This window comes from Patagioenas fasciata, chromosome 14 (assembly GCF_037038585.1).
Source record: "Patagioenas fasciata isolate bPatFas1 chromosome 14, bPatFas1.hap1, whole genome shotgun sequence".
Lineage (NCBI taxonomy): Eukaryota > Metazoa > Chordata > Aves > Columbiformes > Columbidae > Patagioenas > Patagioenas fasciata.
Window position 1 is genome coordinate 15,575,455 of NC_092533.1, and position 23,511 is coordinate 15,598,965.

At 38.6% G+C, this 23,511-nt stretch overlaps 1 protein-coding gene and 1 long non-coding RNA gene across 2 annotated transcripts in view; one reads left to right on the forward strand and one right to left on the reverse strand.

The window, feature by feature from the left end:
- LCP2 (lymphocyte cytosolic protein 2) overlaps nucleotides 1–23,511 on the forward strand; it is a 30,898-nt gene that overhangs the window by 4,805 nt on the left and 2,582 nt on the right. The window contains exons 3-19 of the mRNA XM_065849012.2: nucleotides 2,119–2,165; nucleotides 8,877–8,945; nucleotides 9,851–9,882; nucleotides 10,700–10,734; nucleotides 12,088–12,292; nucleotides 13,014–13,114; nucleotides 14,234–14,303; nucleotides 14,514–14,597; nucleotides 15,397–15,422; nucleotides 15,514–15,533; nucleotides 15,640–15,744; nucleotides 16,617–16,647; nucleotides 17,363–17,375; nucleotides 18,569–18,689; nucleotides 20,817–20,866; nucleotides 21,630–21,730; nucleotides 22,592–22,669. Of these exons, the coding sequence (XP_065705084.1) occupies nucleotides 2,119–2,165; nucleotides 8,877–8,945; nucleotides 9,851–9,882; nucleotides 10,700–10,734; nucleotides 12,088–12,292; nucleotides 13,014–13,114; nucleotides 14,234–14,303; nucleotides 14,514–14,597; nucleotides 15,397–15,422; nucleotides 15,514–15,533; nucleotides 15,640–15,744; nucleotides 16,617–16,647; nucleotides 17,363–17,375; nucleotides 18,569–18,689; nucleotides 20,817–20,866; nucleotides 21,630–21,730; nucleotides 22,592–22,669 (1,188 nt within the window). The remainder of the gene's footprint in view (nucleotides 1–2,118; nucleotides 2,166–8,876; nucleotides 8,946–9,850; nucleotides 9,883–10,699; nucleotides 10,735–12,087; nucleotides 12,293–13,013; nucleotides 13,115–14,233; nucleotides 14,304–14,513; nucleotides 14,598–15,396; nucleotides 15,423–15,513; nucleotides 15,534–15,639; nucleotides 15,745–16,616; nucleotides 16,648–17,362; nucleotides 17,376–18,568; nucleotides 18,690–20,816; nucleotides 20,867–21,629; nucleotides 21,731–22,591; nucleotides 22,670–23,511) is intronic.
- Nucleotides 5,309–23,318, reverse strand: LOC139829116 (uncharacterized). The gene is made up of 3 exons (XR_011741397.1): nucleotides 21,989–23,318; nucleotides 6,129–6,322; nucleotides 5,309–5,529 (listed from the first exon to the last, which is right to left on the reverse strand). It is a non-coding gene; the product is annotated as an uncharacterized lncRNA (long non-coding RNA).

Sequence of the window (23,511 nt, forward strand, 5' to 3'; positions counted from 1 at the left end):
GGAGATGTAGTAGGAGTAAAACCTGAGGGATTCCGTGTAACTTAGTCTAATAAAATTCTATAGTATTTAAAATAGCAATATGGCCCTTTCATGAGAGTTTAAACCCATACTATTAATCAGGTTTACCACCGGAAGAGAAGAGAGAAACTTTAAAAGTGTTTAGAAAAAGAACCTAATTTGTCACTAAATCCTGCAGAACATTTCCACAAAGGGAGTATATTTCCTCTGTTTTTTGTTTTTTTTTTTTACTCCTGAAAGTACTCCCAGAGGCAAAATAGTGCTAGAAAACACATATAGGATTTGTTCCGCCCCCAAATCATTGATAGGGTTGTGAACCAAAGTGTAATTGGAAAGTTGTTATTGTTGGCAGTAAGAAAGACTGAAAGAACCAGCTTATCATTCGTGTTCCAGTGAGGGTTTGCAAAACTTGTGGTTAACTAAACAAAACACTTTCTCAAGAGTTGTTGTAATGCACTAATCTGTCCTAAACTTGGAGTTGCACGTGATGGAAGAAGAGAGGGGCCAACTGTGCAGCAGCAGCTGGAAAGCTCTCCAGACTCTGCACATCTCAGCTCAGGAGGAATCTGCAACCCAATTGCCATGTCATGGTAGAAGGAGGAAGAAACTCTCCTCCTCATCCCAATTTTTACAAAGATTTTTGTTAGGCTGCCAATGCTGCTCTTAAGTTCAAGGAGTTTTCAAGCTACATCTCCACTAGAACATGTGATTTTATGTATGCTGTTGTGTTACAGATAAGGTTCAGCAGAAAACTCTGCTCCAGGAAATGGTGCGCTATTTTAAAATTCACAGTTTTACCCTGAAACTTCGCATTCATGCACAACTTTGCCTAATTTCACCATGCAAACATGAAGGAATTCAATATATCTGCAGTCACTTAAATACCGTATTTTTCAGCTGTACTAAAAAGATGCAAAACAAAACCAGCCTAAAACTGGAATCTATGGTAGAATTTTGCCTCCCCTACCAGGAACAGCCCTTTACAAAGGACATTTCATGGCACATTGCTTTAAAATCAGAAATGATTAAAAATATTTGAAATTTTCTGTCATATTTCCTGTGAAAAGCAGAATTCTGGAATTGGCAGGAAGAACACCACTGGTAAGGGTTTCCAGCACATTCTGCTGAGCTCACACCCCTCAGCTGTAGCACATGATGTTACCACGATGTAGATCTCGATGAATTGTTTGAAACTGTCCACTGAGACAAATTAGATTATCTTGAGACTTCTTTAACAATAAATACGAAAGGATATGTTTTCCTGTATGCTAAGTGATGGCAACGTACAAGTGAAAAGCAATATCTAGAAAGCAAGAGAATGAAAAGAGAGAGAAAAAAAAGAGAACACTTAAAAATAGTTCTGCAATTTCTTGGTTTACTGTCTGTTCACCTGCCTCAGCTTAACCTGACAACCTCTAGGGAGGAAGCGGTTGCAGAAGAGGGTTTTATTTCCAGTTCTTTATAGAAGCAGAGCAGGAATGGATTTTAACCTTGCCTGTCAGCCCATGTGACAATATAACACCAATAAAGAACAGGATTGGAACCCAAATCTGAAAAGTAAATGACTTGACTTCAACATTGCACGGAGTTCCGCTGATTTGAAATTAATACTGGAAGTGTGGCTTATCTGCTGGTAAATAAATTTCCCCAGTTCTCACCTGGTAAGAACTGTTTAGGACTTTACCTCTCTTAAAGATCTGTCATTAAATGTCATTAATGACAGACTGTCATTAAAACAGTCCAGCTACAGAAATACTTCTCTCTGATGTTAGATGTGATAATTTTACCCAAGTCCTTTGTGCATGAACAGATACACATGGTGTGTGTTAACCTTCTAGCTAGTTCAATACAATGGGCAGCAATATAAAGTAAGCACCAACATCCAGAAAAACAAAGCACAGAGAGGACTTTTTATGCGAATGGGTTCACTTCCGTCCTGCGCCGTGGGCTGGGCTGGCTGTCATCCTGCATTGCCTCTCTATGCGCTTCACATTCCTATCAGTTGACATTTCACGCCATATTTTGAATATACAAACTTCTGCAAGTCACAGGGTGTTCCATGGACAATTTTGTGATATATACCTTGTGTTTCCTTTTCAGAACATGTCTGAAAATGATATTCAGAAATTTCCCAAACTCAGAGTGCCGTAAGTAAAGCCAAACGAATTTAACATGAAAAATTGTCTCAGCTGGTCTGCAGTGAAAACACGGCTGTTTCTTTGTTGCTCATTTTCCAGTTCCTGACTCACTCTCTCTGTGCATATTTTGATTTTGCTACAGGAGATACAGTCTGCTTTGCCTTTTCTGAGGCACCAGAACTCGTGTAAGATGTTTTGGTGAAGCTAAGAATACTGACAAATTTTGAAATACCTCTGTGGTCTGTCACATTCGTGCACTCAGGGGTGAGCTGGTGGTAGATCCGAGGGCAGGGTCACATATGATCTCCATTGGATCAGATATGCAAGGACTTGAACTTGAAAGCCTCAGACATTACATGTTTCTAAGATCATATCTATATTTTCACATAATAAAATTCCCAATAATAGGGATTGGTGGCATATGATGTGTTAGTAAGGGGGCCCATTTTTGACCTTACTGTCAATTGAAAGCAACCTTTAGCTATGGTTACCGAGACTGAGGGGCTGGCATTACACCAGATTGTCTGTGAAAAACTCATTTTGCCATACCGTAAAACATATTGCTTGTATTTCTCTGATAATTTGTTCTTCCTTAGCCAACCTTTGGCAAAATTGCTTTGTGTTCTCCTTGTCTGAACTTGTAATTTTGAGAACACACATATAAGAGACACTAATGTCATAGATGAACAGTTAAAATGAAATCTAAAAATGTGGAGTTGCTCCTATCTCCTCGTCTAATCTATTTATATCTCAAAAATGTTTTGAAAATTCAAATTTCGCAGTCCATTCACCTTGTAACACTCAAGCAGAAAGTGAATGACCTTTTCTAGTCTGATCTTCTGGGTTTCTCAACAAGAGGAGAATTTGAAATCAGGAGCTTTAAAAGAAGAGTGGGGATTGGTACAAAGCTTGAAGAACTGAATAAATAAGTAAAATAATAAATCTGAATGAAAGTTCTGGAACTAATGCCCTTGTTCTCAGCTTTCTCCACAATTACAAACAGGGAAACAATTCACTGCAATATTGTGCCTATATATGGAAAAAGGTTGGTGTGATGAGGGGTCCTCCATGTAACTGATGCCACTGTTTAAAATGAAAATTCAGAGCTTTAATAGGAAGGAAAAACAAAAAATTACCAACCAACCAACACCAAAATAAATGAACAAACAACAAAAAAGCCTAAAAACACTACCAAAACCAAACAGAATAAATTTCATGGGTAGAAAAACCTGACTTTTATTTTTTTTTTAAACATTAATTTCATTGCTTCAGAATCTCCATGCTCTCACCAAAATGGAAAGCGCTTGCTGTTGACTTCTACTAGAACGCATGCACAGCTTACTTTTATATCATAATGCAAACCTCATCTAGTAGGAAGAGATTTTCTAGCAGCTGAAATACACATGAATGTATTGTATTTATAGTACCTGATACTTAACCTGAGACTTGAGTGCAAAAATCTGAGCACATTCTGTAAAAATGCTTAATATAAATAGCAAGTGCCACACTTACAGCATTGGTCAGTGGAACGAATAAAAAGTACATATGCAAGGAAGATGATTCTCCAGTAACTTTAGCAGGGTTACGCTGACCTACATGTATCGAGAACAGAACCCAGCACTTGTAACTCTACAGGGTTTGCAGACCACAGCCTACATCCACACACACCTCCTGCGCAGGCTCTGGCTTTACTAAATATATACACTTGAGCAAATCTACTGATCAGATTTTAAATATAACTGTGTCATTACTTGGGGATGGTTCTGTGACTTTTACAAGAATCTTTAAGTGTCTGAATAGATGACAGTTGTCATTGCAAAGCCACTTACTGAAAGGAATAAAAACCCACACAAACTTCTGTTATTATTGACAGAATTATTATTTTGAAAACTAATCTCTACAAGCCATGTTACAGGTGCATATCTTAATTCATCTTTTTTTTTGGCTTATTTTAAAATACCAAAAATGGATTTAAACACTATTCGGAAAACTGGAAAACTTCATAAAGTCTTTAAAACTCTCCACTAAATGGGCTCTTTACTGAAAACTTTGCTAAAAATTTACGTATATAAGGGTACCATGTAAAAGTGGCTGAGGCATCCAGGCTGAGGCTGATGGCCCTGCAAGTTTTATTCTGGCTACTGTTTTGCAGGTGAAAGGGTTAATGGACAGTAAGTCTGCAAAGGATCCACTGCAAAGTCCAGTGCAAAGGCCACTCAGAGACTTCTTGAGGGGTCATAACGAACTCCACATCACCCACCTCAGTAGGGGTCACCACCCAACTTTCTCCTATGCCTGGCAAAGACACTGAGGTCTCATACACATGGTGACCTTCAGCGGCACGGTTAAGGAAATCAATTCCACAGGGAGATTGTGGAGTCTCCTTCTCTGCAGACATTCAAACCCACCTGGACACCTTCCTGTGGAACCTCAGCTGGGTGTTCCTGCTCCATGGGGGGATTGCACTGGATGAGCTTTCCAGGTCCCTTCCAACCCCTGACATTCTGGGATTCTGTGAAGTCTGTTGCGGCCTTATCTCTTGTGGAGGCTCGTGAGCACCAACTTTGTAATGGAGTATGTGAGAGGAGCAAAACCAAGAGTTGTCCTCATCTTTGAGCCATGCTCAAGCCATGCTTGAGCCAAACTGTGCCAAGCAGAGCATTAAACAACTGGAAACCCACAAGCCCTCCTTTCCTTGCAGTACCTAGGTATTTAAATAAACCTGCAAATTTGAAACTATTATTCTGTTTTGGGCTTCTCTGATACATATGAAGTTTCAACTCTCATTCAGAATATTTACCTTGATGATGCTGTCACTCCTTGGAACCCTAAGACCTCACACAGTGTTATTAAAGCAATCATAGGGAGAAGTTGATAAAATTAACTTTGCTTAATGCTAGGTTTTGATTTAACATGGAAGCCTTTCTTTCTCTTTCTTTCTTTCTTTCTTTCTTTCTTTCTTTCTTTCTTTCTTTCTTTCTTTCTTTCCTTCTTTCCTTCTTTCCTTCTTTCCTTCTTTCCTTCTTTCCTTCTTTCCTTCTTTCCTTCTTTCCTTCTTTCCTTCTTTCCTTCTTTCCTTTCTTTCCCATTTATGTGCACAGTAGAACGAAAAGTCTTACTCAAGCACAAGGTCCCAAACCACAAGGCGGAGTAACAGCTCCACTCACCACTTCCCTTTCACTCTTTCACTCTTTCCTTTAGACAAGAGGGAGGTGAGAAAAGTCACTTGGTCTTTGCTAGTTCTGTGTTGTAGTTGAAGCGCTCTGGGTGGACATCAGGAAGAGGGAGTAAAGAGAGGTTCTTGGACTGGTTTAAAGCTCCATTTCCAAACGCAGTGCTTGGACACACGCCGAGATTCAGGCACTTCTTCAAGCTAGAGAGATAATGCCACCACATAGTATTTCTACTTGAATACATATGAATACATTTCTGTCTGAAGATAGAGAGTACCACCTTTGAATCACTTGGTACAAGTTGACTCTTAAGGATATTAGCTGATTTACGCATAGTTGCAATTCTATGAAAAGATCCATGCCTCTCTGTTCCAGTGACCTACATACATCTGCTATGGCACTGATGAACTGGCTTGAAAATCTGATACTGCCTGATCACATGTGGTGGAACTGATACATTGGTCAAACAGGGAAGGGATATGGTATATTTTACACAGAGTAGACATTGAATATCTGTCTTAAGCACTAAATGAAACTCAGAACTAATGGCAAGGGTGTAATTAACATTTTGATCATAAATCTAATGAAACAAAAGGGCAATATACAGCTTAAGGGACACAAGGTGTTTTCTTATTGCTCATTATCACTATTGGCAGTCACAGAAGGTCATAAAATTCATAGTTGTGGATAACAAATGCGAGTCTCACAAAATACTTTGAAGTGCATTCACTAATTCAGAATTAATAAACAAGAAAAAGCAAAGATCTCATTCAAAATAATGTTGGTGGTTGATCAATACCTGAACCATGATCTAAGCACTGAAGTTAGTCTTTGCCACTCCTATTGTTTGCCATCTTGAGATAAAACATTTCCAGGTTTTCAGGAAGCCAAGGTACTGATACAGGCTGTTGTTCCTTTGGCTGTCCTCAGTGGCTGGTTGCTGGCAAACCTGAGATTTGACATTTTCAACCTTGGTCAGAAAGCTGATGGTACCTGTGAAAATTTCCAGTAATAAAAAGAGCATCATTGCACCAAAGCACATAACTGCATCTGCTATTTCGAGCGTGGCAAGTGTGCTGAGTTCTGAGCCTACAAATATGGCCCAGTCTGAAAGCCATTCTGCTTTCAGGAAAGCCCAAGCGCAAACCTGAGAATTAAGAAATCTGTGATGCCCTTCTCTTCTGTAAAGGCATGGCTTGGGCAGAGGTGAACGTGTGCACACTCACTCAGATGGCATGCTAAAGGTTGTTGGAAGGTTTAGAACATTTCTGATATTCATGCGGTTTCGAAGCCAATGTAACAGTGTTGCATCTGCCCAACAGACTTTTCTCAAAGGCCAAAACCAAAGACTGCATCACAAACTGTGCTCTCGGCACTATGCAATTATACAACTTCCTGGCTCTAGAGGACTTTGCCTTCCACCCCACTCACCCATCTGGAGTCCTTTATTGCAATGCAGGTAGAATGGATTCTAATCGTGACAACAATATCTGCAGTTAGCGAAGAAAAGTCACTTTTGGATTACTGCTTTGGGGGTTGGCTGTGTGGTGGTGTTTCTTTATTTTTTTATTTTTGACTTCCTGCCAGTTTTGAGCTAAGCGTCTGGTGGAGGCGGTAGAAAGAGAAGTCTGAGTAACATTTTCTGCAAGTGCTGTTGCCTTATCCTCTCCTATCATCCACTCCCACAGTGCAGAGAGCAGTGTGGTTTGGGCACTTCCTTCCTCACATGACTACAGACTCGGCTGCACCGACCTTCTGTGATCATGTTCCTTGTAGAGCGTTACCATTCTAAACTTTGCTTTCTTCTAATAACCCTTCTGAGCCATTGGTTTGAAGCACTTCAAATAAACTTGAAGATTAGACCCTGTATTTTAAGCAGTAAATGATTAATTTTTTTGGCAGCAAGATAAGATGAGCAACCGTGTCAGTTTTTCCTCAAAAAACAATTGGTGTAAATTTTCACAGGGGCCAGCCTAGTTTTACTCCAGAAAACTTCTGCTGGTGTCTCATTCACACCCAGGGAAGTCTGAACTAAAAAATTAGCTCTAAACCCAGTGATCTTCATAACTGAAAACAAACACAAAATCACAACAGATCTTTCCTCTACCTCTTCTACAGCAGAGAATAAGCCACACACGAGTTCTGTAATCCACATCTCAACCAAAGAGCTGCTCTGTGCAGTTCACCCTGAACATTTCCTGGTGTTTCGCATGGAACTGATGATTCACACAGCAGCCGCCTTATCACTTTGCAGCAGAATGAAATTTCTTGTGCAAGGAAGTGTTGATTGCATGGGAAAGAAGAGCAAGAGGAGTCCTATGTCTATCACTTGGCATTTTTGTTGCTTTATACAATTTGCTTAGGTAATGATGTCAGGTCTAGAGAGCTGTAATCCTTCTTAAATTATTGACATTTGGGCACATGCTTATTTCAAAAGCGGCAAGTATGACAATATTTGCTTCAAAACAGCAAATTCCAAAGCACTGTCTTAAAAAAGAAGAAAAAAAATCCAAAATATTTTTCCTCTGCCTTTCTATTTTCATACTTGGATCCTTACATATCCGTAACTTCAAATTACCCATCTTCATCCTGTTCAGACAGCACGACCATACTGATCAGAAATTGCTTGTTATCTGATACTTGCTGGCAGCCTAATCTGTCCCCATAGCACTTTCCATAATCAAACAGAGCCTCGAATTTATCTCTTAATCTGAATTACAGTCAGGTAAGTATCAGGAAAGTAGCAAGGGCAAGAGAAGGGATATTCAAAGTGAGAAAAAGATTTTCAGCATGATTCAGGATCAAAAAAATGGTATGTTAAAAGACATGAAAGGAGAGGAAAAACAAAACTGAGTGTTAACTGCCTGGCCACAAACAGATTTTATAATACTGATACAAAGCTTGATTGATGAGATTTAAGATGTACGGAAAAGAATTCAGCACTAACAAACAATAAAGCCAAGATTTTACAGAATTTCGAACCTGAGATAATAGACATGTTGAGTTCCTGATTATTTTTTTTTGTACTACCTTTATTTCCAAAATTGCTGTCTCTGACAGACCTAAGTAACATAAGCTAGAAGTAAAACGGGATGTTTTTAACCAGCTGTATGTAACCAATTTGCTTTGGTTCCCACAGGACTTTCTTGGTGGGAAATAATGAGAATTAAGAATCAGAACTTGACTCATCCTAAATTTTCTTTGAAACAAAACCACCATTACTTAAAGCAGTATTCAAATCCGTGATGTCTACCAGACCCAAAGGTTTTAAGGCTTGCTGGGATTAAAGTTAATTTTTAAACTTGATCCAACAATACGTGGCTTTATATACGTAAAAATGTCAGCGAGATATACTCACTGACAGTGAGATGTACTACAGTGCAACTTTGCAACAAGATGAGAAGTTCACTATTCTTACCACACAGTAAATAATAATTCTGAATCACCAGATTTAATTCAGCAACTAATGAGGGAAAGCAGCTAAGAAAATGACTGACAAGTTTCAAAGAGTTTTTTATAAACTATTTTTTGTGTTTCTTTTAAATAGAATCGTGAGCAAATTAAGTCAAGAAATAAACAGAAATGAAGGGAGGCTCTCATCTTTCCTTCAAAAGTGGTAAGTAAAACAATTCAGCTTTCTTTTTCAAACCTTTCAGATGTAGATTTTCTGGACTGTTTTCCATTCCATCAATAATACCTGGGTCAGAGGGACGGCCTGGAAATTATAGAGAATAAAGCTCTGTTTTGTTACTGTTATGTGTTGAGAGTAGCAAAGCCTGAGCCCATGAACACTCTAGACACTTCTGCCACGTCCAGAACCAAGCAACATATACATCTCACAAGATTTTCCACCTCAGTAAATTAATCTTGAGGAATGCTATAGAGCCCAGACACATGTTACTGCATCAATAAAGCATCATTAATGCATTTCACAGACCTATACATTGTTACACTTTTTAATACTTTACAACTTATCATTGAATATAATATTCTTGCAATAGAAAAAGAGCAAAAATTGCAAGAACATTACATGAGAAAAGAAAGATTTATATTAATTTACAAGGAAAAATATAAGTGTAGGCTACATAACATGGTTTTACATCATCTGATAATAATTTTACACCTTTGCATTGAGTTCAAAACTAGAATTGAAAACCATAAAAATACTTCTAAAACCTACAAATATTTATGAACTGGACTTTCAGCAGCTCGAATGGAATTAGTAAAGAAAGTTTCTAAGTTCAGGACTGGGTCCCTAATACATTTATTTACTGACCACTTTGTTTCTAAATACTCAATGTCTCTGACTTAAATTTTTCTCAAGACAGTTTAGCTTACATTAGGATCCTGCATGTGAAATATGACATAGTATGTGGTCATTTGGGGCAAAATTAAACTTACCTATATAAACTTCATTCTACTGTTAAAGTTAACCATTACCTTTATTCACAATAGATTTCAGTATGCTTCAAACATTTAAGAATTGCAAATGGAAATAATTCATTTGTATCTTTGTTATAGGGGTCAATCACAAAAATGTCCTGAAAATACAGGTAAGTACATAGTCTCTAACAACAAAATGTATTCAAAAATGCTAACATGTTAGTACTTGCAGGGTGGAGTAAAGGGGCAGGGAGGTAACGCAAACCAACAAATAAGGAAAGAACAGAGCACAAAGAAGTTGCAAAAAAGAATAAAGAGTAATTACAGGAGAACAAGCAAGAAAAAATATTTTTAAAATAGAAAATATGCTATAGAAAGGCAAGAACAGAGACATTAATGTAAGCATCCCCACACTCCCTTTCTTTAACCCAATATATGGTATCAGTGCTTATATATTTCTGTTCCAACACCTCTGCCCCTTGCCCCTACTTGTAGCAGCACCGTGTATTAGAGATGTACCTTTCGAGGTGCCTGCCATCTTCTGAATTTTTATTTCCTTTACTTGCTTAATAGGCCATGAGCACTTAGAACTTCTGCAAGCTACAATGGTCCCGCAGTCCTACTGAAATGAAAAAGCCTTTTGATATGAAAGCTAAAATAGTGTTAAAAAAAGAGATAAGAAATTGGTGCTCATTCTGAAAGCATTTGACATCAAATTATATTTAAAAATGGAAGTGTAGGACAAACCTGAAGAGACAGCACATATATCATCTCACACAAGGATAGCTATATTCTTAGTCCTGAATCAAAATATTATTTGTAGTACCTTTGATGACCGCCTGCTCACAAAGACCTACCTTGTTCCTGTGACACAGTATTGTGGTTTACAACTGGTCTGGGATGTGTTGTGTCCTTTTTTTCAAGTTATATCTTGATAGTTTGAAGTTGCACAAGCTAAGATGCCTGCGGTTATGCTTCTTTACGCAGGATTCAATCAAGAAGATGGTGGCTGGTCTTCATTTGTGAGTATCGGGTTTAACAAAACCTATAGTTGAATGGATTACCTCTTTTGTAAGGTCTGTCATTCCTTGCATTACCTACTTGGGGCAGCACGGATGGAGTGAGCAGTGGCAGGGGCTGTTAGGACGAGGAAAAAGAGAAGCAGGACCATTCATGGTTGGAGCAGCTGAATAAAGATTTCTTCCCTGAGAAAAGGGTCTCCCCGGTGACACAAGGCAGAGCTCCAGCAGGGCAGTGCTGCCGTCCTGCAGCAGAGTCACGGAGAAGCTCACAGCCTACGGCCAGGTCTCTGCAGAACCAGAGCTGAATTTTATATACCTGTTTCAAGCTCTGGAAAGAGGTGGCTAGCAAAGGAAAGGTTGCTATGTTATCCACTGGCAAATTCTTGCTGTTTTATTCTCTAGAGTTGATATGTTGAAGAATCTAACTTTTTTAAGCCAGCTAGACTGCAAAAGTTCCTTTTACCTTTCAGCATAGCAAATGCATTGGTGAACGTCATTAGATGAAGCACAGACAACTCAGGTAGCTAAATAAATAATCTAACTGACACACAGCCAGGGTTTCTGAAGATCTCTTACGCTGACCAGTGCAAATGGGTTTTTCTTGAAAAAAAATGAGGGATTTTTGAAAAAACGCTGGCTACTAAGTTTGCAGGAGATTAGCTGCTATTTTAGAAGCACAAAAGGTAAAAATAACCACTTAGAGAGCAGCTGGGCTCTGTGTCAATGCAGAGCTAGTCTAGAACTTTCAGCCAAGATACCAATGACAAATTCAATATTCCTTTTCTTGTGAGCCTTGGAGGGCTACACAGAAGATGTGGCAATGACCACTACCCTATTTTCACTGTGATCTTATTAGGTCCTGCAAGTTGTATGACGCTGGTTTGGTTCTGTCAGTGGAGAACACCAAGACCAATATAGAAGACCTCATTTTTTCTGAAGCATTTTTAGAAAGTTGAGTTGCAGGCTGTAACACACATACTATTAACTACAAATGAATATCAACAGGCATAAACTGCTGCTCCAGCGTGTTTCTAGGAGGCACTGATTTGTTTGCTGCTGCTTTGTCTGTCACCTAAAACAAAAGCACTGTGCATTTCAGTAAACAATAACCTTATTTTAACCTTCCACTGCAGTGACTGTTATAAAATGATACTCGTTCCCTTTCTTAAGCTGTTGAGTGCTGTATGCATTAATAAACTGCTGCCTCCTTTCCCCATTTTATTTCAACAGACAATTTTTTTCACTCAAACTGGTTGAAAAAACTCAATATCTTCCAGAGAAAAGTGACAAGGAAACTGCACTGCAGTGTTTAGGATCCTGTTACAGCATCCATCTTTTCTGTACATTTGCCAGGATGAAGAAGATGATGATGACTACGAAAGCCCTGATGATGACCAGGAAGAGGAAGATGAGGCTGACTATGAATCACCCACAGAAGAACCTGAGGAAGCAGAACATGACAGTGATGGCTATGAGCCACCTCCATCCAATAATGATGAAGCACATCACAATGTCATATTTCCTGCCAAGTCATTGGCAAACAACACAGATTATATAGGTAATTACTAAAAATTAAGTGTTATTAATAATTTGTAAATTATATTATCACACATTATCAGCCACATTTTAGGTGGCTGGTAATGGAATATATTTTTTTCCTTCAAGTGTAGCTCATGAATAAGATTTAGTGACACAGGCTTATTGCATGTTGGTGGCTTTGTGACTTTTAAAGATCAATTTCCTACTTCAGACAAACTCTGTTGGATGAAAGATTAGCTTTGTGTGATGTGTGCATTATTTGGCCTTTGGTTTGAATCTGCATGACATTAAACACGTGCAGACTGTGTTAGTTAGTAGTGCAACCTTGAACAGAGCAAGTTGTCACAACAATCACAAAATACTCTAGTAAAAATTCAGAAAAGAAAGAGATCGGCTTTCTCTGCCTGTCATTTTTTAATGCCTGATTCTTCAGCAGCCTGCAGGTGCGGAGTCCAAAACTGCCTGTTGGCCTGGCTGGTGTTTCACACAGGCACTGCAGCAATGAAAACAGTGTGGGCCAACACATGGAGTCACCTCACCCCCAAAAGGACGAGTCTCTAACTCCCAAAACAACACTGATCATAAAACAACTGTCACTATGTTCTAAAACAATGTCTTTATGATATACTAACTTACCTATGCAGGTTATTGTAAGGGCTCTTTTTCATAATGATCTAATGAGAATAAAATAACCAAACGCTTTGTGTAGTTGTTTACTTTGGGATTTTTGTTTCCTTTAGACAGACCTCCATCAACCAGATCACCACACCAACCTCCAGTGCCACCCCAGCGACCTGGCCCGTCCCCAGTACCAGCCTCACTTGGGGGAAGAGGTGCTTCTGTATGTTTCTGTCTTAATATTTCACCTATTTCCTTTGCCAGTACCTCCTTAGAAGTCCAAGTGTAATACCATTTTTATACGGATAGAGTATATAGAGGAAGGATTTCAGCCATCAAAATAGATTTGAACTCTGTTACAGAGTGGCCGGCCATTTTTTCATGAAACAATTAAATTTAATGGGAAAAATATATTATTTCACATTACTTAGCTGGAAATCTGTGAATGCTTCTCCACTATAAATTATAGATTTCAATAGATCTCTGTTTCTTTAGTGATATTTGTAAAAATACCCAAGCTATACTTCTAGCAGTTGTCCAATTGAATTAAGATCACATAAAAGTATAAGGGACTGTATGAGAACCCTAATGACCCAGATTTTTTTCCTTTTTTTGGTCCTGTGAATATTTCAAATCCAAAGGCTATTGTGCTGTTTACAACTGGCACTATAGGTTCACTCTAGGCCAGAAGAGATGCACATTCAACCTACTCATGTGCACAAGTAAAGGTAATTTTAGGATGACAGAGGGACTTTTGGTGTGACCCAGTGTCACAGTCTATGTAAATAAACCACATAGGACTCTTATGTGCCATGAGGTCTCTTTGGAATAAGAAGGGACATTGGATGGCATTTGTCTGGAGAGTGTAGGTTTAGATGCAAACATCTTTTGCAGCTGCTGACAGCACAATGCTGTTTGACCCCAGCTCTCCCAGTAACGAAGAAAGTCCTTTCTCCCCCTGCCTCAAGCAACAACACAGACAATACATATTTGTCAACTTCAATTTTACATCCACTAATTTCAATACCACTTGTCAAAATTAACACCTGCTGCACTGAAGGGGCAAAGCTACAACAGCATTGTTGAAGCTCCTGTTGCTTTCCTTTGACAATACTCATGCTCTCTCCAAAGATAACATCCCACTAGAGTATTCCCTGTGAGACAAAAGAGAGGCAATTCTGCATTGAACAAAAGAACACATATGGAGGTCACTCCTTCCTGCATTGCACAGAGCCCTAACCCCTGTGCTGTGCCAGAGACAGATGTGGTGCCGTGGGGTTAATATGCTAAAATTAAAACAGGTGAAGACACACTTTAACCACATGTAAAATATTTGTTTCAGCTGCCAACTTTTCCTCCTGCACCAAGCAACAATGACTTGAGTAGAGACAGAAATATCAAGCCTTTGAAACGTAAGCCAGCTGGTTTTCTCTTTGTAAAGCTCTTGCCACAGGCTGGATAGCGCTTCACTGTTGCCTGTATCTCCTCAGTTCCACTCCCTTCTACTATTTATACAGATGCCTCACTTGTTATTCTAAGAAGTAACACCAGTGCATGGCTATGCAACATAAAGATATATTGACCTATACCAGCAAATTATCTCACACAGCTCTTGTGTTTAGCCACAGCTCCTTCCATAGACAGAAGCACAAAACCCCCTCTGGATCGCCTTGCTCCCCCATTTGAAAGAGAAAGCCTGGGATCAGGTCAGTATTTGTGCATGTTAATATCAATGGGGTTTTTATTAATCATTCAAAATTATCAGTTTGAATATCATTCATGCAAAAGAGCAGGCTCAAGCAAATGTACTGTAATCCAACCACACAGAAGGTGATCTGTTTATGAATAAATAATGGGAGTAGCATTCACAAAGTACGAGAAATTGTATCTAGAACATAGCAATCCTAGCTCAGGACTGGTTGAACTGAAAGACATCATGAGATCCCTGTGCAATAAAGGTTTGATGTAATATTTAAGTGAATGAACAAGGCAAGGTTAAAGGAAGAAATAACTCTTGCATACAAAGCTAACAAAGCTCTGCATACACTACTATATGTAATGTGGCCTACAGACTTAAAAGAATGCTGAGAACTGAAAAAAAACACCAAAAATGGCATCTGTTTCAGACTTGTAAACCATGTTTTACAGAGAATCTGAAGAGACTGCTCTGTGATCTTTATTTATTGTCTAAACACTTTCATCTGATACATAATGACATAAAAGTATCCAGTAATTTGAAGTTGAATCATAGAAACTATGTAAAACCTGCCACTCTGAATTTTTTAAAATTTTCCTTTATTAAGAAATATTGCAATTTTGCAAAGCAAAAATATTTTTCTGGCTTCCATCTCAGGATGCTTCAGGATGCTCAGGATGCTGCTGAGTGCTTCAATCTGCAAAATTCACATTCAATGATATTCAAAACTTGTTTATTTCATAGAAAGTTTAATTAAATATCTTAATTTTCTTTTTTGTTTTCTAAATGTAATCTTTTAATATTTTTAGGGCGGAAGCCAGCCTTCCCTGATAAGGTAAGGCCTTTGTTGTTTGGTGCTTATTAATGTTTTTAACCTATTGTGATACACTTACACATTCTCTTAACTATTCCTTGTTGTTTTACAGCCTCTGACTTCGCAGCTAAGGTAAGAGTTTTGCCTTTGGAAATGAGACTGTCCATGTCAGTATTACCCAGATATTTTGTAAAAAACAGATTTTTGCCTTTATTTCCTCATCTTGCTCCTGCTCTAGATCCCTGGGGGAACAACTAGCAATGATGCCAAAACCTCCTGTCCCACCCAGCGACAGATATGAAAGGGGCAATCCATCTCAACTCAGGAAGCAAACCCCTGTGAAGTAAGTGTTCCTTTAATTGAAATTTAATGACAGTAGAAATGAAATTTAAGAAAAATATGGATAAACAATACAGGATAGTATAATTTACTGCTACTGCATGACACTAGTGTCTGCAGATATCAAAGTTTTGCTTTATGAATATGTGAAAAATGTCTCTCTCCAGCCATATCCCAGCTACTACGTAGGGCATGACTCACTTCCAAGTTGCACAAAGATATATATGATCCATGCTTATTCCAGAAGATCAAGTTCTTGATCTAGTGAACATTCATGAATCCTATTGCTCTCTTTTTTAGGGTGTTAGGAAAAGAAAGCTTTACTTCCCTCCCATTGATTTTACTAGTCTGCAGAACTCCTTAATATCAAAGAGCATTCTGTAGCAGAACCAGCTTATTCTCTAGCATTTTGTAGATAACTTGTGGGCTGGACAGTGTGACTGATCTTAAACAAAATAAGAAAGTAATTGAGATCTGCTAATCAGCCAGGATAATTTATCTGAGAAACAAAGACTGGAAGGCTTGTCATGAGCTCCAGCAGTGTTGCAAAGTACTACAAATGAGTTCAAGATTTGAAGTCTAATGTTTCATTATTGTAAAATCTTGTTTTAAGCTATAATCTTATAATCAATTCATCAGACAAATTCCTTGCTGATAGAATCAAGATGGGCAAAGGACTAGCATAAGGTCTTAAATTATTAAATTCCAAAGTTAGAATTTTTATACATTTTTAATGAGGAAAAAATGTTTCTGCATTCATTGGGCCTGTAAAACTATAAATTCATGTCTTAGTTGAAAATATGGCCTAATGCACACAAAGTGAATGAGTAATAATCCATCTCTGATTTTTGTTTTGTTTTCTCTGTTTCATTTCAGGCAGGGTTGGCCACCACACAAAAAAAATGAAGTAAGTGTAGTCTCAAAGCAAGTATTTAAATGTATAGGGGCTACAGTAAAATGAAGTACCTGTATAAACTAATAATGTTGGAAAAGGTAAACCCGTTTCTCTTATCAGTCATAAAGAATACTGATGGATCTTTTATAGCACATGGTTTCTTTTAAAACAGTTCTTCTATGTCAATCTCAGTTTCTTCCCTGAGTACTTCATCTTTGACAACAGGACGAGAAAAGCCAGATTTTGTTTAGGTTTGGGGTTTGTTTTATTTAGGTTTGTTTGGTTTGGGTTTTGTTTGGTTGGGTTTTGTTTATTTGGTTGGTTGGTTTGGGGTTTTTTTTTGTTTGTTTTTGTTTGGTTTGTTTTCTTTCGGCTTAAGCTGACCTAAGGATCTCTCTTTGAGCTGCCTCTGAGAGCCTATACTTACTGAAAGAACAAGGAAAGTTTACATCTGCTGAGAGTTTCTGACTACTTTGGGTCCAGATCCATTCTGGAACAGCCACCTCATAATTTACTTGTAAATAATAGCTGCACCTTAACGAAGGAACCTAACTATTTGGTGTTGCATGAAGACAGAAATGCCAGCATTTTAGATAAAGTGACAGTATAGATAGTAGAGTCCTGGTATACTCAAACTTCACCAACTTCCAGGTTTTTGTTTTGTAAAATATTCCTAATAATTGTGCTATAATAAGTTACTAATATTTATTTTCCTTTGGCTCCCCAGGAGGAAGAAGAGAGTAAGTATTTCTACAGTGATTTTTAAAACTTAGTATTTCTTCATCATAGATCTGAAACAAACAAAACAAAACAAACACTTGTTTCTTTAGAGCCATTTCAAAAATGAGGTGGTATCTTGACAAGTTGTAGAATGCTTGCAAAGTCCCTCACACAGATTTATATAGCAAAGCAAAGCTGTAAAACGCAGGAAATCACTGGCTAAGAGCTTCCCTCAGTCAGTCAGTTATAAGACAGCAAGATTTCTTATTTTGAAACGCATTACATTTTAGAGATACGTGATCTGCACCAGCATCAAACAGCTAGGCATGTAAACTAAGTGTCCTCCCAGTTTTCAGCTAAACCTTCAGTCAAAGCCTGCTGGTACTAGTCTTGTGTGTAATGTTGTTTAAAGAACAGAAGCAAAACTTGTTTCATGCAATAAGTCTTTATAAATTACTTCAAAATCCTGGTTCCTAAAATTAAGTAAGTTGGTAAAGTGATGTCATAACAGAAGCAGAACGTTTGGTCAAGTCTCTACAAATTACCGCTGCCTCTAAGACTCAATAAAGAACAGGGCTATTTAAGCTGTGCAGAGCACAGTTAATCTGTTCTCCCTTTACCAGTAAAGTCTGAGGACACTGCTGAAATAAAATGCTTTATTTTATGCTGGTGTTTATGATGGTAGGGGAAAAATCCCACAAAGAAATGACATTCAAAAAGGTAACCTCAAATACATTATTTAGAAGCAACATAACGGAGAACAGACACATGGTTAGGTACCACCTTCAGCTCTGCTGCAGTTAAGGTCTCTGAATTGTGGCTTATCTGAAACAGAATGTAGAAAATGTAAATGTTGCTAAAGCCTGTTCTAGTTTATTTTTAATACTTAATTTCAAGTTCTCAGTAACTAGTATATCAAACCTTTTATTATGTTTATTCCATAGAATAGTTTGGGCTGGGACCTTAAAGACCATCTCGTTCCACCCCCCTGCCATGGGCAGGGTCACCTCCCACTAGACCAGGTTGCTCCAAGCCCCATCCAACCTGCCCTTGAACACTTCCAGGGATGGGGCATCCACAGCTTCTCTGGGCAGCCTGTGCCAGGGCCTCACCACCCTCACAGTGGAGACAATTTAATTAATGTGACAGCATTTGTATCTCATTTAAGAATGTCTCACATAAGTTTTAAGTTTCCTTCTCTTCCTCTCCACAGCCGTGCCTCCCAGACCAGTGCCACAGCTGTCTCTGCCCCCCTACAGCTCCAACACATTCCCATCCAAATCTGTCAAGCCTCCACCTAAGCCAGGATCCAACAGTATGCCTGGTGCAGAAAGGTTTGTTTCACCCATTATTGTGTCATTCCTTTTGGTTCTCAATGCCTTTGGGATTTAGCGTATAATGAAATAGACTAGGTTACAGGGTTCTCAGGCAAACACAAGGTAACTACTTTAAGCAGTCCATTATTCTTCAGGCTATACCCTTGCCCCCACTGCATGCTATTTTGTGTTGTTCCTGCAAATAAGGAGAATTCTTAACATAATTGGAGTTCTGTATGCAGTGAAGCAGATTGTGTACATCAGGCAACCAAGAAAAAATTCAAGTCTCTCAGGTTTATGCCAAGGAAGTATTTTAGGGCCTATGTGGCTCATTTGGGAAGAGATCATCTGCAAAACTACGCAGGATTTAAAAGGATTCTAGACATTTTGGGAACCTAATTGCTAGAGCTGAGACTACTGATTGCCTCAAAACTAAAAAAATCCGGAACCTTAATGGTCCAGAGTTGAATTTGAAAGAATTTCACCACCCTTTTACTGAATTTTGCTGTAATGTTTAATAAGTCCTGTTTAAAATTGTGAAACTTGCTTCAACTATGATTTCTTCTAACTTCAGCTTCCAAATATTACATTGTTATGTCTTCATTTGCTAGATGGAAGAGCCCTTAATTAAATTTTGATGTCTGATGTAGTGTGCAACAGACTTAGCCTTTGATGAGTTAGAGTGGGCTCCTTGAGTCAAAGTCTGAATTACATTTTCTAATTTCTGTATTTCTAATAGCTCTTTGATAAATATCCCCCATTTACCATCATCCTCTGGAACTGCTGACACCCAAGTAGAACTAATATTGCAGTAGTAATAGCAAGGTCATATGCAAATGTGAACTATTCCTATGATGAACACTTCTGCTTACATTCAGTGTTGCCAAATTTTGCAATAGCAGAGGCTGATTCTCCCCCATGAATCACAAGCCTTGATAGGGTGTTTCTGCTCCGCAAATATAATTAACATGTTCATCCCAGAGCTTTTTGTACAGTTCATTTAAGCAACAGAGAAATACGAACTGTAAAGGAAAAGCATGCAGGCAGTTTGTTCCTGATTAGTTGCAGAAATAATAATTTTTTAAAAAAATGAAGATTGGGACTCTTCATTTTAAGAAGCTTCAGATGTGGCTTCTGGCATCAGGCCATAAGAGAAAATTGTAGATTTTCTAACGCAAAGCAGAATGACCACAGGAGGGAAAGTAAACTAAGCCTAGGCACATGAAAGTGTTACGGTGTGGTGGGTGTGAGCTCTGTGCCACTGTCAGCTCAGAGCTCTGAGGAGCACAGAACGGCTGAGGTTGGCACACACATCTGGATGTCATTGGGTCCTGCTCAAGCAGGGTCACCAGAGCATGCTGCCCAGCACCATACCCAGACATCTTCTGAATATCTCCAGGAATGGAGACTCCACAAACTTCCTCAGCAACCCGCTTCAATTGTCAGTCATCCTCACAGCAAAAAAGCGTTTCCTGATGTCACTGGGCACCGCTGAAAATAGATCTCTCCTGAGAATTCTCTTTTCCAGGCTAAACAGTCCCTGCTCCTACAGCCTTTCCTCATGCGTGAGATGCTCCAGTCCATTATCATGTTAGTGGCCCTTCACTGGACTCTTCCCAGTGCTTCCACATCCACAGTGGCAACACTACTGATGAGAAACTGCATTTTCATCAACAATGTTAAAGACGCCACAAGCAAAATGACTCTTTAAGTGGAACCCCACAGAAAGAAACATCTAGCAAGCTGTTGCCTGTGCTCCCTGCTATAGGGGAATGCGGGGTTTGTTCCTTCTGAAAACATAAAAAGCTGCAGCGGTTTCTGCATTGCTGCTGATACAGCGGTCTTGGTGGCCCATCACTGATTCCCTCTAACTTACTTCCAGACACTGAGCTTCAAGTAAACTTGAATGTTATTATATAAACTAAATGTCATTATAGAACTGAATGACATTATATAAAAAGAAGGAAAGAAAAACAAAAATAGGAAAAAGAAGGCTCTCCTAATGTCTCATAGGTCTCAAGAGGATCTCACATTCTGAAAAGCAGGCACAAAGTCCAGATCAATTCTTCAGAGCACAGAAATGTCATATAGCAATGTCATATTTATACTATTTATTTATTTTCTTTTTCTTTTTTTTTTAAACAGTGCTAGAAACCTGTCTTCAAGTGGCTCACTCCCACCACGCTTACATCTAGGTTTGTATCCTGCATTCCTTGCACCAAAAATGACTGAAGGTTGAAAAATAGTTTTGGTGCAGTTAGTATATACATATATATATACTTTTATTTTTTAAATGATGTTTCCGGCTGGGCTGTGGAAAGAAAACTAGCAAGTTCCTGAAAGGCTTTTTGTGTAACTTAGTCTGAATATAAGATGTTTTCTCCCATAAAGCTTGAGCTTACTGCCTGGTTAAACCATTGTCAAAGCTTCATATAAGCATCTTTTTCAATGGATCTAATACTACTGAGAGCAGAGCAACAGTACCTGCAGGTCACTGTGGTATAACAATACTCTTGAAAAAGGGAGAAAACACTTCCCATGTGAAATACACTGCGTGTTTATCTTGTAATAACAGGTAAAAAATAGAGGAAGATTAGAAATCAACAACTGCCAATGTCTTACAGTGACATTTTTTAGTGTCTACGTGCTCTCAACTGAGTAATTGTGGCACAGAAGCTATAAAAATGTAACCTCTGTTTCAAGTTCATCTCATTATAAGGAAACCTGAAATGCAAGAGTTCAGTTAAATCTCTGTGCACCACGGATGAATTTCTGTAAAGAACCTGGTTCTCTTACAGTAGCCTAAATCTGATTTCAGACCAATTCAAAGTATCTCAGTATCAGAGTGATACAAATTTTTCACGCCTCACAAAAGCAAGATTGTACACCATATATGTACTCTACAGGTGAAATTATTTTGCTGGTCTTAACATTTTTTCCACTTTCATATCTTTGAAGGCAACAGCAGATCCCCTTCGAGAGGCGCAGCTGATGCCAGACCTCCTTTGCCAGTTCCTAGCAGGCAGACCATTCACCAGACAAACATGGAGGAAGATGAGGTACAAAAACATTACAAGCATTAACCATAACTGCTCAACACAGCAAATTTTCTGATTTCAAGAGAGACCGTTTTTCAAAGTTGTTTTTCTGGTTAGTAGTCACTGGCAGGAAGTTATAGGTGCTTTCAGTTTCCTTTTCAGTGTCAAACCTTAGTGCCTTATTTTGTTTTCACCGAGAAAAACAATAACAAAACCACAGTAGAAATATAATAATAAGAGAAATACTTGTTTGCTGGATGACTTGTTTTGGACAATTACCTTCAAGCAGCATTATGAATTCAGTTCTTCCACAAAACCTTGGTGGGTAAAGAATTCCTGTCCTTTAAGTGCACTTTTGTTTCACATTTCCTTAAATACAACAAGTTGAGAGCAGCCCACTCCTGAGGACAACACTGCAACTGCAACCACAAATGGTATTTTCACAGGAAGTCTGCATTTTTGTCTCAGATGATAGCTGAAAAATAAAACATAAAATAATTAAATTAAAAAACCCAGAGAAATGAAAGCAAAGGATCCTAGTGCCCAAGCAGACAAGAGAGAAAGGTAACTTCAAATCTATCTTTTACTTGAAATGTTTGGAAATATCCATTTTCCTAGCTTACTTGCAGACGTATTATAGATAGGTCTGTAATATTTTCAAATTTACCACAGAAAATAATTTAAAAATCATTTAGTGACACTTACTATACAGTAATATATACCAGTATGATCCCTGAAGCTTGAACGTCCAGAGATTCTGCACATAAACCCAAATATCCCTCACATTCCAATTTCTCCCTACTTATTTGTCTGTTGTTAACATCACAAGCTAATCCAATGACAGCTGACTTTCTCCTTTATCCTCTCTCACGACAACCACAGGACTCGCTCAATGCTGAGTGGTACGTTGCTTATGTTAGCCGGCCAGAAGCAGAAGCAGCTCTTCGAAAAATAAACAAGGTACTATTTAAATGGTTGGTGATTCTTACAGCACCTCCTAGCTAGAGGTCCCTGCAGTCCTATGGGAAGAGTGAAGGAAAATAACAACAAGGAAGGTTACAGCCTCAATGTAGACACTCAAAGTGCGGGATTCACTGTGAATATCTTTACACACATCAAAGCTACACTCTAGTTTAACCCAGCCATGAAGGCTGTTGTTTTCCACAGTGCAAGAGAACAAATTCCGTATCTCCAGAAAATAGTTTCACCTCACCTCTCTTAGGAGGAGTGACTTTTCACTGAAATAGTTCTGTCACCAGTGAGGAATTTGTTTCAAATTCCAAATTTTTGATAGCATGGACTAGATGAGATGAATCCCACCCTTTTCTAGGCCGCATTTACCAGCAAAATGAAGTACAGATTCAAACAGATGAAACCCAGGCTTAACTGTGGATATGGAGATAAACAAATTGTATCTCATCCTTGTGGGAAATCTGATTACTTTGCAATGATTCACAGCACATGCACTGAGCTGAAGATGACATGTACAGCATTTCAGTGGCTTGTACTAAGGTCCAGCTTACGAGATCCCATTCAATGCCTTTGAGAACGCTTATTAAAACATCTGAAATGAAGAAAAGCAGAGAGAGAGTGAGACAGACAGACAATATCACTACCTTTACCAAAATTACACAGACACTATCATTGTTTTAGGCTATCTGTAAATAGATCACATAGGAATCCTGACTGGCACTTACCAGAAGTGAACTTCTCTTCTGGACAAAGTGATGCGAGGTTTGGCCTTTGATATTTCACTCCCTCATTTAGTGGAATCTCTCCCTCAGAGAGGGAATACCATTCCT